We start from the raw sequence: 13,309 nt of genomic DNA, 5'->3' as shown, positions 1-13,309 counted from the left end.
TGCCTTAATCACAAAGGAGATATCAGTAGCGTGCCAACTGGTCAACGTCTGGACTATTTGTGACTTAAGAAGGGAAGTGATACTCAAACAAAGTGAGTCTCAAAGGCGATAACACTTTAGATACGACTATTGGCAACAGGAATCGAGTAAAGTTGACTCTACTACCATGGATAGGCCAAACCGTCATGCTGTATGACGTTGCTCGAAATATATAAAGATCTTTGCCAACAGCCAAATTTTCTTTAATAGCGCCGACTCTAATGAGTGCCCAAAGAGTATGCCATAACTGCTATGTACCGGGACCCTCTGCATAGCGATATAGCAGCCAACGAGATGGGTGATGATATAGCTAAAGAATATTGCGAAAAGGATTTAAATGAATCTGAAAACCTAACTTTTTGTGATCTGGTTAGGAGTATCGAGCATGTACCTTTTGTGAACTGTGGTTATTATGAAACAACCGGGGTCTCAAGATACTTGCATCCGGTTGGGAGTTTTCTTAATTTAAAATGAATTGCAAAGTTCTTGAATTACTTAAAATAAGGTGGCGACGGATTGGTCAATATTGGTGTGTAACATGGCTTGGATTGCATAAAAGACAATCTTACCTTGGTACAATTCTGACATTGAAAAACGTGATATAGTAGAAAATTGTTTTAGGCAATTCCTTAAAGTCACGTTCTCTAGGTATTGATATATTCGCCCAAATTTTTATTTCGCCTCTGGCTGACAAATCAACTCAATTAAACGTTTTTATTTCGATTTCTCTATCCAAGCTATCTTCGGTATTGGTTTTGGTATCAAATTCGGCTTTGGTTAATTTTTTCATTGCTGCGTTCGATTTTTATTTAGATTCAGATTAGGTTCTATCATGATGTAATAAAGACAAGGTGGTATATGTAGTGACAGCTCATTTTGAAAACTCCCATACAATACGAATGATGAGAGAAAGGGGAAGAACAGAAGAGGCCGTTTTGTGAAATAGTATTAAATATGGTACTTTTTTGTATCAAAGCACTAAGTGCATTTTTTTACATTTTTCATTAAAATATTAATACAAGTTTATGACAGGCTGTCCGAATATATATGCGTTTGCCATACTACACATGAATTCAAGAATATTAGGTACAAGAAGCATTTGAAGAAATGATAGAGATATAAGTGGTCGGCCTTGCATGTTTTATGCAAACTCCAAACTGCATCTGCTAGGTCTGCTAACTTTGATACGGTGTATTTTTCGTACCCCTCGGTGACTAGGGTCTCGAGATATAGGCCAAAACGTGGACCCAGATAACCATAGAATGTGTGTGTAATATGGATATGAAGTGAAAGCTGTTGATGAGAGCTTCCAAGTAATTTTCATTGTGATATTCGATTTAGTCGCATCAACCTGGCAAAACTGATAAATATGCATGCGAGGCCGAAATAAAGACATGAATTAATAATACCAACATACCTATTTACATACTTCCTATTCGATTTGCTTGAAATTTGGTATATAAATTTGCTTATATTAATATTTAAAAAAAAAAATAAATGTAAGGCGCGATAACCTCCGAAGAGATCTAAGGCCGAGCTTCTCTTCCAATTTGCGTCGTGCTCCTCTTGATTTGTCCCTACAAATTGGCCGGACGGGACCTACATGTTTTATGCCGACTCCGAACGGCATCTGCAAGGCAGATGAGTTTTCACTGAGAGCTTTTCATGGCAGAAATACAATCGGAGCGCTTGCCAGACACTGCCGAGGGGCGACCCCGCTTAGAAAAATTTTCTTCTAATTGAAAAATCTTATTTCTAAAATTTTGATGTTGCTTTGCCCGGGAGTTGAACCCAGGGCATACGGTGTGATAGGCGGAGCACGCTACCATTACACCACGGTGGCCGCCATATTAATATTTACGATCCTTTTTTTCCGGGAAGTAGACCAGAGACGGACTGGGACTGGGATTAGGACTAGGACAGGCACTGAGACTCGTAGTGGGACTGGGACTCGGAATGGGACTGGGCCAAAATTCATACCACCCTCTTGGACTGGCAATAAGGGATGAAGAAGAATGAGAAGAAGAGAGAGGAGAAAAGAGAGAAGAAGGGGAATGAGAAAGTGATAAAATTAGACGAAGATAGGGACAGATGAAGCGAAAGGACGGAGAAAGGAGTGAATAAAAGGATTAGGAAAAAGTGAAGAGGGGGGAGGGCAGAGTTAGACGGAAAAATTTTATTAAAATTTATGCAGATAGACCAAATTTAGGGTAGAACAACGTCTTCCGGGTCTGCTAGTCAATTATAAGAAGAATAAACAGCGCACTGTATGGAGCAACTTAATGAAGACCACACTCCTGCCCTAATGCTGCCGTTTAATTTAAATATTAGAGTTAGATGGTCGTAGAATAAGCAGCTACTTTGCCGAAATAACTTTTGCTATCTCGGACGTTTAAAAGAGCAGCGAGAGCTCCTTTTCAAGATGACGTATGATAGTAGATGCAGTGGGGGAAGATGGAACCTTCTTCCGTGGCGCTGACGATGAAAATACCAGTGTGGTCCTATAGTTTCCAATGCGTCTGATGGGAGGTAGGGCTGATAATTTTACGTGCGTAATGAAGTACCCGGGTACTCAGGTGTTGGGATCCAACTGCCCGGGTATTACTCGAGTACCAAAAAACTCAGACACCAGAGCATTATGCAAAATCTGTGATCAATGTAGTTTCGGCAAATTGTTTGGGCCTTTCTGAATAAAGATAACGGTATGTATTTGTAAATTAATCTGATCATGATTTATTACGGAGTACCAGAAAGTTGGGATAATATCCGGCATTACCAAAATTACTCAGGCAGCCGGCTCCAATACGATCATTGCAGTTTGCCATGTCGAGCGGAGAATCGAATCGTTGGCGAACATCTCCCGAAGCACAAAAACAACAACAACCCCTTATCTGCGGGGCTAAAAATTAAAGAATGTTGAACCTTAATAAAAAATACACGCAAGTATGAAAATTTCTAAACGTCATCACCATCGAATAACCTGCGGGTAAACTGGCCATCAGTATAAAGATGTGTTGAAGGCTAAAACCAGGCAAGGTCATTCAGTCATAAACTATTTGAAGGTTTTCTGATGGGCCGCATTACAATACGTAATCTAACACTATTGCTCGCAGACCGAGGTAGATAAGCTTCAATTTGGTGTCGGATCCGGGGGTACTTCTTTATGACATTAATCTACGCACTACCGACGAAGAATATTGAATTGTACAAGCGCTTGCAATGCACATACAAGCACTACCTCTGCCACTAGGTACATAACACCACTTCTACTTGAATATAAAACCACACACTTGCCGACTTTAATGCGAGGGTTAACAAAGGTGTACCTGGCCCAATAAAAATAAAGCCTCTAAAACGAATCCCACCCAATGAATTGGCAATTCAATTTTGCAACCTCTGAGATATTGGCAAGGCGATAGTTTCGTCTTCCGACCATGTTGCGATAGGCTGAAGAAGAAGAACTTTCGGAAGACGCCTTAGAATGCCAAAAACAGGAAAAAACACCTGGAAAGACAAATCAAATGACCCAAGTTAGGAGAATCATTTTATTGTGTATTATAATTATTATTTCAAACAAAATACCTTCATTTGTTATCAAAAAAGTTGAAATTCCTATAATTTTGTTAGATAAACAAAATTATTTTATGAAAATTGTCACAACTTCGAATCATATAAAAGTCAACACAAAACATAATTAGAGAAAAAAGTGATGCCTAATGCATAATTTTCCAGGAAATTTTATTTGTGTGGTTTTTAGTACGATTTTTCTTCTGAATGAAAAAGTAGTTTCGAAAAGAGGCGAATTGAATTCCAGAGTGGGAGTTCAAGATGGCGGATTCGAAAGAGAAGCTGCCAACGTCAGACACCTTGTAATTACATCATGGGTTCTATTTGGGGCATCGACGCCATTTCCGGCACCAGTTTTGGTTCCGTTTTCGGTTTAAGTTGCGTTTTAGGTTACGGTTTATATTTTATTTCGTCTTAGTTCGGTTTGAGTGATGGTTTCGGGTACCGTACCCGTTTCAAGAAAGCTGACATATCCACCTTTCTTTCCAATATCGCTACTAATTTCTTTTTCAGTCCGGAGTGGGGTTTTCGTTATATTTTCTGCAGCGCTTTAATTTTCCGTTGCGGTTCCAATATCGTTCTATTTTAGGTTTTTCTTACATTTTCATTTTAAACTGAATTCGGTTTCAGTATCTGTTTCGTTTTGGCTTTCGGTTACGTTTTGGGTTTCGGCTCCCGTTTCATGAAAGCTGCCAATTCCATCCCATTTTCCGGTATCGGTACGTCGATTATGGCATGGTATGTGTCGATTATGGTTCAGTGTAAACTCCAATTTCGGGTTTGGCAATGGTACCACAATCATTTCTAAACGCGGTATCTATTTTGGTGCCGGTTTCGGTTCTGATTCGAATTTCGGCTATATTTCTGGTAGAGGTCTCGATTCTATAGTTGCGTTTTAAATTTCGTTTCTGGTTTTTTTCTTCATTCGAATTCTGTTTCGTTGAATATTTCGCTTTTGGTTGCCGTTTTGGTTTTTGTTTTAGTTTCGGTTTTAGTTCCGTTTCACGTTCTGGTTTCTGCTTACGGTTTTTATTGCGTTTACGGTATCTGTAGAAATTCCGTTTCAGTTCTGGTTCGTTTTGAGGTTCGGATCTCGTTTTGTTTCCAGTTTCGGTTTAGTTTTTCTTTCTCGACTATACTTTCATGTCACTATTTAGTCATGAGTCGCGCCATTGTCCATAACTCACGATCTACTTACTCTAATACCGCGCGGCATTTAAGCTTTGGGAAAAAAATTTATAACGCAAAAAATCCTAGATCATAGGCAAACTGCAATGCAAAATCGCACAACCCCCCTTAAAATTTGCACCGCCTCCCAGGAGCTGGATTTAATATTTCCGTGTTTTCGAATTTTCTTTTGTTCTTTGTGCCACTCTTTAACATTTAAACTTTTTTGACAGCTGCTCGCTATCAAAGTTCGCTTGAATGCATGTAAGCTCTGGCAAAAAAAGAATCGCTGCTTACATTTGTTTGTCGGCCTAAAATGTTGGTTGGCCACGTCGTCACTTAATTTATAAGTTGGTTGGTTGGTTGGTAGGTTTGTTTGGTCCCATACTCGTTTACGGCCACAATTCAAAAAATGTTTTTTGTTATTTCGCTTTGTTCTTTGTTGTTATGTAGCTCATTGACTGCTAGTTTGGAGTGGCTCAATATAAAATTTATTACATTTTCAAAATCACAAAGTTTTAGATCGGGTCGCCGTCATGGCCAGCTTAGCTTGACAAGCCACACAGGTAAACTTACAAAGCAAAATTTATGCTTGTTCTTGATTTTCTCTAGAAAGTTTCGCAAAAGTTTGTCGTCGTCAAGCACAAAACCGTTATCGTTGCCGTTCAGCACTTCTCAACTCATCTTAATGGTGGACACTAATAAGTGTCAGAATTGCCAATTGGCCATTTTGCATAAATATTTAGTTGTGTTATTCAAGAAGAACTCACTTAGTTTGAAAGCAATAACCAGCCGCTTTAGATCAAACAAAAAAATAAATAAAATAAAATAATCCAGAGACATGAGAAACAGAATTATGAAGAGATTTCGTATGGTTACGGTTAATAACCGTATTTGGGGATATCGAGTGAAAGCAACAAATTGATGTACTATATATGTATGTTTATTTAACATTAATAACAATAAATTCGTCGGGCTTTAAATCAGTTAATAGCATTTTTTTTTTCACAATATAAACAAATGGCACTGTTCTCATTTTCACTTGTTTGTAAAATTGTAGCTTTTTAATTTTTGACGTTAATTTAATAATCTACAAACATATTTTGTGAATAATTTCTCGATATTTGCTTCATCCAATTCTGATATGCAGATATTCAACTTTTGTATTCCAGTATCCGGACATACGGATATCCGGATTTTCCTTTTACGTATCCAGATATCCGAACAGCGGATATCCGGATTTCGGGTTTCCCATTTATGAATCCGGATAGTCGGATTTTTTGCTTAGCAGTCCGGTTATTCGAAATCCGGACGCAGTTCACAGCCCTATTTAAAAGCTTTGCTTTTATATATTCACTTTGTGAAATTTAAGAAAATCGGTAGGAGAACACGTCCACTCAAAAAAAGTTTATTTTTTCGGGGTCTAATGGTAACAAAAATATCAATATCTTTCCGGTGTAGAACTAAATTATACTGATATTTGACATAAGTACTGCTTTGCGCCGCCCTTTTTAGTGAATCTTTGAATATGCAGTACCATTAATATCGTAAATCGGAAAAAAATCGACCAAACTTACGAATTTTGGTACAAGCATTGATTTTATGCGAAAAACTGTGTCTTGTTAAAATGGGCGAAACCGGTTTGGAGTAGGGCTGTGAACTGCATCCAGATTTTTCAACTATCCGGATAAACCGGATATTCGAATAACCGGATAGCTAATCAAAAAAGCCGGCTATCCGGATTCATAAATGGGAAATCCGAAATCCGGATATCCACTGTTCTGCTATCCGGATACGTAAACGGAAAATCCGGATATCCGTATGTCCGGATACTGGAATACAAAAATTGAATATCTGCATATCAGAATTGAACGAAACAAACATCGAAAAATTATTCAAAAAAATATATTTGTAGATTATTAAATTAACCGCAAAAATTACAAAGCTACAATTTTACAAACAAGTGAAAATAAGAACAGTGCCATTTGTTTATATTGTGAAAAAAAAAATGCTATTAACTGATTTAAAGCCCGACGAATTTATTGTTATTAATGTTAAATAAACATATATGGTACATCAATTTTTTGCTTTCACTGGATATCCCAAAATACGGTTATTAACCCGATCTTCCTAAATCCGGAAATCCGGATAGTTTCACAAACGTGCCTTCCGGATTTCCGGATTTTCGAGTTTGCGGATAGTCCCAGCCCTAGTTAGGAGCCACTGCCACTTTTTATACCCACCCGTACATCTGTACTTTGGTTTGTCCGCCAACATGAAAACTTGAACAAAAATTGAGATATCTTCATCAAAATTAAGTACGCCTACTTTTTCGATATCGAAAATTTCGAAAATGCAACAAGGAGGACAATGCATAAACAGAATAGTAAAGTGCAGAAACTTGGCGGGTAAAAGAAAATTTTCAAGTTTTGCCAGTCGTAAATTAAGAGCCGCTAGGGCCTCAAAAATGTATCAATTTATTGCTGCTGAAAATTCTTTATTGAGTATTGATTGAAAGACACCTTTTTTCGATACGAGCCTAACAACAAGTTAGCAAATATTTAACACATCACGCACCTTCATAGAATTGTTATTGCAAATGTAAAATTAAAAAATAAATCATGACACTTGCTATTATTTCACGAAAATAAGCGGACGCAAAATGCAAAAAATATATTTTTTATTGTTCGGTATATTGCTTTATTGTGTGGAATCGCTGCCAGCGCCCGAACCGCAGGTGAGTTAAATTTTCTAAAAACATTTTCAACTTTGACTTTGATATTGATTACCTTTATTCTAAAAGGACTTCCAAACAGCTGCTTTAATGTTATCCGGTCAATTTAAAGATATCATTGATAATAGCGACGCAGCGCGTGATGAAACAAAATTCGAATTTTTTGGCGCCAGGATAAGCAATAATATGGCTATGGGATTTGGTGACACTATGAGAATGCCTGGTGGCAGACGTAGACGTGAAACTGATACGCAAGGTACTGGAGCATGTGCTGAGAATTCAAAGAGTTTCGATTGGGATTATTCATCGGCGTTTGATTATTCTTATGAATCGGGTGAGCTGGGTGGCTCAAAGTATGTAGGTAAGGGTGAGCAACGTAAGCGACGTAGTGTTTCAGGTTCCAGTTCGGCACAAAGCAGTTCGTCAAGTATGTCGGTGTCATCTTCGTCATCGTCATCATCATCATCATCTGAATCATTGTCTGCCTCGGAGGAATATGAGGAGAACTGAATAAGTTTCTTACGCTTGACTCAAAGAACCACTGATTTTGTAATAAATATGATGATCACTGTTTTGTGTTTGTTTATATTGTGTTCTTACTACTTAAAAGCTACTTACTGTTGTGAAGTATTAATATTTTTCATATCAAATATTTTCGAGAAAGTCCAGGTTCTCAAAAATTTGGTTAGTTAAGCTTGAAATGTTTGCCCTCACACTGGCTTAAGTCCTTTTTTCCTTGAAATATGAAGGAAACTGAACTAATTTGTCATATTCATATGAACCTAGATAGTTTCCCGACGAAGAAGAAGCACCTGTTCCATACGCGTCTTGGTATGTGGAAATGCTTAACAATAATTCTTTGGGCCCATGTGTTCGCCGTGCACGCCCATCAGAAAGTGGCCCGTTAATTATTCCAACTAATAAACCTACTAAAGATATTATCAAGAATAATTAGGAACCTAGTGCGATTCTAATTTTAGCTGTGCCAGGTTTCTCTCAATGTGGATTACTAACATTGGCTTTCTTCACGAAACAGGCACGAGCCGGTATATGTACTCAGATAAAGGGTGAGCAACGCTATTCAGCTGGTTTAACTCTGTTTTTTCAGTAACCTACCACAAAAGTCCGTCAGCAGCTTCATCGCTGACATTTCAAGAGGCCAGATCGTCCACAAGATATTATTATCTTCCATGAAATGTTCCTGCCCTAAAGGGCTTTGATTGTTGCTTGACCAGCGGAAAACATTTCCACAAATCGGGCAGATATTGACCCGCTTTTTTATAGTTGATAATTCTGCCTGGCTGGCGATACAATGGCTCGGAAGCTCTGTAAAGTGAAAGACCTTTTGAGTAAACAGCACTCCCCGAAATTCCATTAAGCATGGAGCTATCCGTGAACACTCCAAAGGACTCCCCGTCTAGTGTAGGAATATCGTTCTTTTCATGTCTCCTTGGGAGTATAAGGGAGAAATTGAGGTCTGGGGAGGTTTGGTGTGGTTTAATCTAGTTGACGTAAGATTTCGGGAATGATCCCAAGAAGGAATATTGGCATGACCAAATCTAATGTCGCTCCATGGCTGGACTGGATTCAGTCTAGCATCGGTACAACTTTTTTGCTATATTTAATGCAGGTAAATCAAGCATAGGTTGGGCATCAGCGCCTGTGCTGGACTTGAGGTAAGCGACTCTTTTAGAACTTGCAGTTGAGTGCAACGAGGGTGTTGAAGACCGCACAGGGAGCAGTAGGCAATATACAAAGGTGATATAATTGACGAAGTGATTCAAAGTCTTGCATATTTAAAGAAGAAATATCCCAGTACGTATCATTGGCATCACAGCGGGACTGTGGGTTTAGTATGTCTCTGAGTTTCATAACATCCAACAATTAATGTATAAAAATTAACTTAAGCCAAAGCTGGTTATCCTACGGAAACTTTTTTTCGACTGGATGTTTACAAAATACATCAGGAAACTTTTATCCCTCCTTTCCATTTGTCCAATCTCTCTTACCACCTCCTTTCACTTTTTATCTTATTTATTTAATTTTCCAATTTCTTCACTCAATCCTCGAACCTATCCTTGTTCCTATCGCTCTTCCCAGGCGTTTCCGTTCCCTCAGTGTCTTCCCCGCAATTTCCTTTTCCCACCCCCACTCCGTCTTCCTCTCCCCATCCTCCACCTCGCTCATTCCCACAACTCAGCTTCTTCTTCTCTTTCCTCCTCTCCATTTCCGGACCTTTCCGCTTCTTCTCCTTTTCCTACTCCTAATCCTACTCCTATTCCTTCTGTTCCTACTTCACCATCTTCCTCCTTCTTGTTATGCTTCTTCTCCTTATCCTTGTCCTTCCAATTCTTGGGTAGTGCAAAGCAATCGAAGCTTAAAAAAATCATTTTCCTACTTTTTCCGTGATTATAGGTCAAAGATTTCAGAGCACTTAGACTGCAATTACCAAAAAAAAAAAAAAAGTTGCACACAAACTATTCAACCTGCATCGTATCACACTTTCCAATCTTTCATATAAGTACACACATAAGGAGAACAAACACATCTCTACAAATGTGCAAACATATCAAGATATTTATCCACTTTCAATTGATTCAACACAAACAACCGATATTACCACCAAAGCACTCACCTGAAACGATGAATATTGCTGAGGCTGTGAAAATGACTGTTGTTGTTGTTGTAAAGCTTGTGGTTGGGCATATGGTTGAGCAGCAAAACGTTGTAGTTGTTGTGGTGCTGTCGATGAAATTTGTTGATGCTGTAATGGTTGTTGAGGTTGTTGTTGTTGTTGCAACTGCTGCGGTTGTTTGCTACCTCCATAAACTCGTGAGAAGCTTTGTTGTAATGATGGCGTCTTTAGAGTAAACGAATTTGAGTTGGAATCCGTGTGATAGGACAATTGTGCGGTTGATGCGTGTATTAGACAGACAAAGCACAAACCGAGATTCAACAATTTTGTGGTGGTCGTCGTCATGGAGGTGAGCACACAGTCAAAACGAGTCATTGCTGATGGATCCTTTTGTTTAAACTTTTTTACTTTTTACACAATTTGCAATGTTTCAAATTTTTATTTGGCTTATGACCGTTATTAACGGTAAACAACGATAATATGTACGCCGTTAATTGGTTGACGTGTGATTGAAGCTGGCGCCGTTACAGTTTTTGGGTTTTATATAAACTTTATTCAACAGCTTAAGTTTTGCTTTTGTTTATAACTGCACTAGCACCGTCTGCGAGTTTACAAATGAAGGCTAGCGGAGCTGGAAGGGGAGGTGCTAGTCACACGTAACCTGCTTAATGGTGTTAATGTGCGTTGAATTTATAAGAAGCCGAAATTAATGCCTCTCAAAAAGGCGGTGCTGTTTATTTTTTACTCTCTCGCTTTTAAGCACATTCGTGGCTTATTAAATATGATTATTCCTTTTCTTTTGTGGTTTATACTCAACACACAAACGGGCAAGCAAATGCAGTAGATTAATGTCTTATTTCGAGAAAAGTATTATCGTTAAATTTAATATAATATTGAGTTAATTTTTTCATTTTCTTTTTTATTGTATTTTTTGAGCTGGATTGCTGCAACGAGTCTCATCATTATCATTAATTGGCGCTTAACCGCCTGAGCGATTTTAGCCGTTTTGTAACAAGTCCCTATTTCGCGAAAGCGAACGCCAACTGGGAACACCAAGTGAGGCCACCACCTGCCTCTCCCAACTCAAAGGAGGTTTCCCCCTTCCATTGCTTCCAAACTGCGATGTCGACTGTAGTACTTACTTGGGAGCGTTTTTTTCCATTCGCATAACATGACCTAATCACCGAAGCTTTGGGTTTCTAATTCGCTGCGCTCTTATTATATCTGTGTAAAACTTATACAGCTCATCATTACCTCTCCTTCGGTACTCGCCGTCAGCATCACGGACTGGGCCACAAATTTTTGAAGATGTTCTCTCGTACATTCCAAGAGCCATCGCATCTTCTCTCGACACCGTCCATGGTTCCGAGAAATACATCAGAATAGGTATGATGAGCGACTTGTATAGTGTGATTGTTGTTCGTCGAGAGAGGAATTTACTTTTTAGAGTTGTTCTCCGTTTGATTTATAAGCTGGCATTGTTTTTGGTGTTAGTGCTGACTTACATATAGACGAAATGCTTCACATTCTTGAATTTATATCCACCCGGCTGCCGCTTTGTGAGAGACGATTTGTATGTCTCTTGAAATTGTCGATCCATTACTGTCAAAGCATGAAACAAAAATCTTAACCGTTCAACCCGCTCCATATTTTTTCGAAGTCAAAGCGGTTTAGACCTGTTTTATTTTTTCAAGCTTAACGAATCTATAACCCCTACAAATATTATATTTTCAAAACAGAAATCCCAACCTGAAAATCATTTAATTTTTTAAAGCCTAATCCGGTAGGCTGATTTTCCCAAAAAACAAAGTGTTTTTATCTAAACCATAATTTTTTTAAGCCCGTTTCAATTTGCCGAAAACGAAAACCGGTTAGCTTTTCAAAACTAAAATCGAAACCGATTCAGCTTTCAAAGCCGGAAACATTTTTTCTGTCATATTGTTCAAATCTAACTTACCAGCGTAAAATTGTTTTGTTTTCAAAACCGTCAATCCCGTATTCGCTCAAACCCATTAATTTGAAAGTTTTTGAAGCCGCAAACAAACAGGAAACCATTTAGTAATGGTATATTCGGCAAGATCGAAACCTTAACCATTTGAACCCGTTGGTCAAAGACGAAACTACGCATATAATCGCCTAAATACGTTCAAAACCGGCTAACTTTTCAAAATATAGGTGAAAACCATATTTGAAATAGAAAACTACATTTTTCAAAGCCAAAGTCGTTAAATTTTCCGAAAAAGAAACTGTTAAATTAGAAGGCGTAAACATTTAAACCCAATTCATTTTGGAAACCTGTGACACAAACTTTAACCATTTGAAATCGGTTACTTTCGTTTTTCAAAATCAAAACCTAAATCCGAACCATACGTGTTTAGCACGAAAACAGTTTACAAAAGCAACATCGAAACCATAATCGTTCAAATTTATTTTCAGATTTATTTTTCAAAACTGAAATAGAAACAATAACCGTTTAAAACTGTTTGTTTATTTTACAAAACCGATAGTAAAACCGCCTCTTTTGAAACCGTTTTATTTTTCAAAACGAAATCAAAGCCCCATAACTCTTGAATTCTCTTCACTTGTATAGCTGCTACGGACAATAACCGCATAAACCGTTACATTTTTAGCGACAAAATTCTGACCGGCAGTGGATAGCAGACGATCTGCCCAAATTATTTGCATCAATAATGATTGATTTGCTGACGGCTTACTGTCCAATGGGTGTTCATTCTGTACGTGTTATTATACCAAAAACTGCCCTGCTGCAGTCTCATGGTTGTGGTATCAGCTAGTAGTTTCATGTTTCACTGTACAGATTTTATTTCAACAAGGCACAGTGTATCGGCTCCGCCACAACTTGTTTTCCAGATTAGTTATACAAGGCTGAAATCGGTCCATACCGACACTATATCGTTCATACCCAACGATTTTTTAAGTCCCAATATATTACCTCACAGCTATCTTGTGTGATATCACAACATCCTACCATCCAAAATATTGGAAAAAGGAAAAGATCCTTTGTGACAAGTCTTTTGCACTCACAGCGGGAGAGGGGAGTTAGAATATACACTCGGCAGGTATGCCTGTTGTAACAGGCGACAAAAATACCGTAATGATTGAAGGGGTTGCCAGTGCATTTTATAGCTTCTCCAACCCAATTCTTA

General features: G+C 38.3%; 2 protein-coding genes across 2 annotated transcripts in view; one reads left to right on the top strand and one right to left on the bottom strand.

Moving 5' to 3' along the window:
- The window catches only part of LOC137251179 (antigen LPMC-61), a 37,129-nt gene extending 26,489 nt beyond the window's left edge, over positions 1–10,640 (bottom strand). The window contains exon 1 of the mRNA XM_067785337.1: positions 10,143–10,640. Within this exon, the coding sequence (XP_067641438.1) occupies positions 10,143–10,517 (375 nt within the window). The 5' untranslated portion in view covers positions 10,518–10,640. The remainder of the gene's footprint in view (positions 1–10,142) is intronic.
- Positions 7,403–8,111, top strand: LOC137251182 (zinc finger CCHC domain-containing protein 10-like). The gene is made up of 2 exons (XM_067785341.1): positions 7,403–7,510; positions 7,577–8,111. The coding sequence occupies exons 1-2, from the start codon at positions 7,436–7,438 to the stop codon at positions 8,015–8,017; spliced, it is 516 nt and encodes a 171-aa protein (XP_067641442.1). The 5' UTR covers positions 7,403–7,435; the 3' UTR covers positions 8,018–8,111.
- Positions 10,641–13,309: the final 2,669 nt, after the last annotated feature.

The sequence above is a fragment of the Eurosta solidaginis genome, chromosome 4 (assembly GCF_040869045.1).
Source record: "Eurosta solidaginis isolate ZX-2024a chromosome 4, ASM4086904v1, whole genome shotgun sequence".
NCBI classification, from domain to species: Eukaryota; Metazoa; Arthropoda; class Insecta; order Diptera; family Tephritidae; genus Eurosta; species Eurosta solidaginis.
The sequence above is the reverse complement of the archived record's forward strand: the minus strand, read 5'-3'. Positions and strand labels throughout refer to the sequence as shown.

Excerpts from the sequence above, each read along its gene's own strand:
- LOC137251182 (XM_067785341.1), top strand. The coding sequence starts at position 7,436 with ATGCAAAAAATATATTTTTTATTGTTCGGTATATTGCTTTATTGTGTG. Across the intron at positions 7,511-7,576 it reads TGCCAGCGCCCGAACCGCAG|GACTTCCAAACAGCTGCTTT; the intron begins GTGAGTTAAATT and ends TTATTCTAAAAG.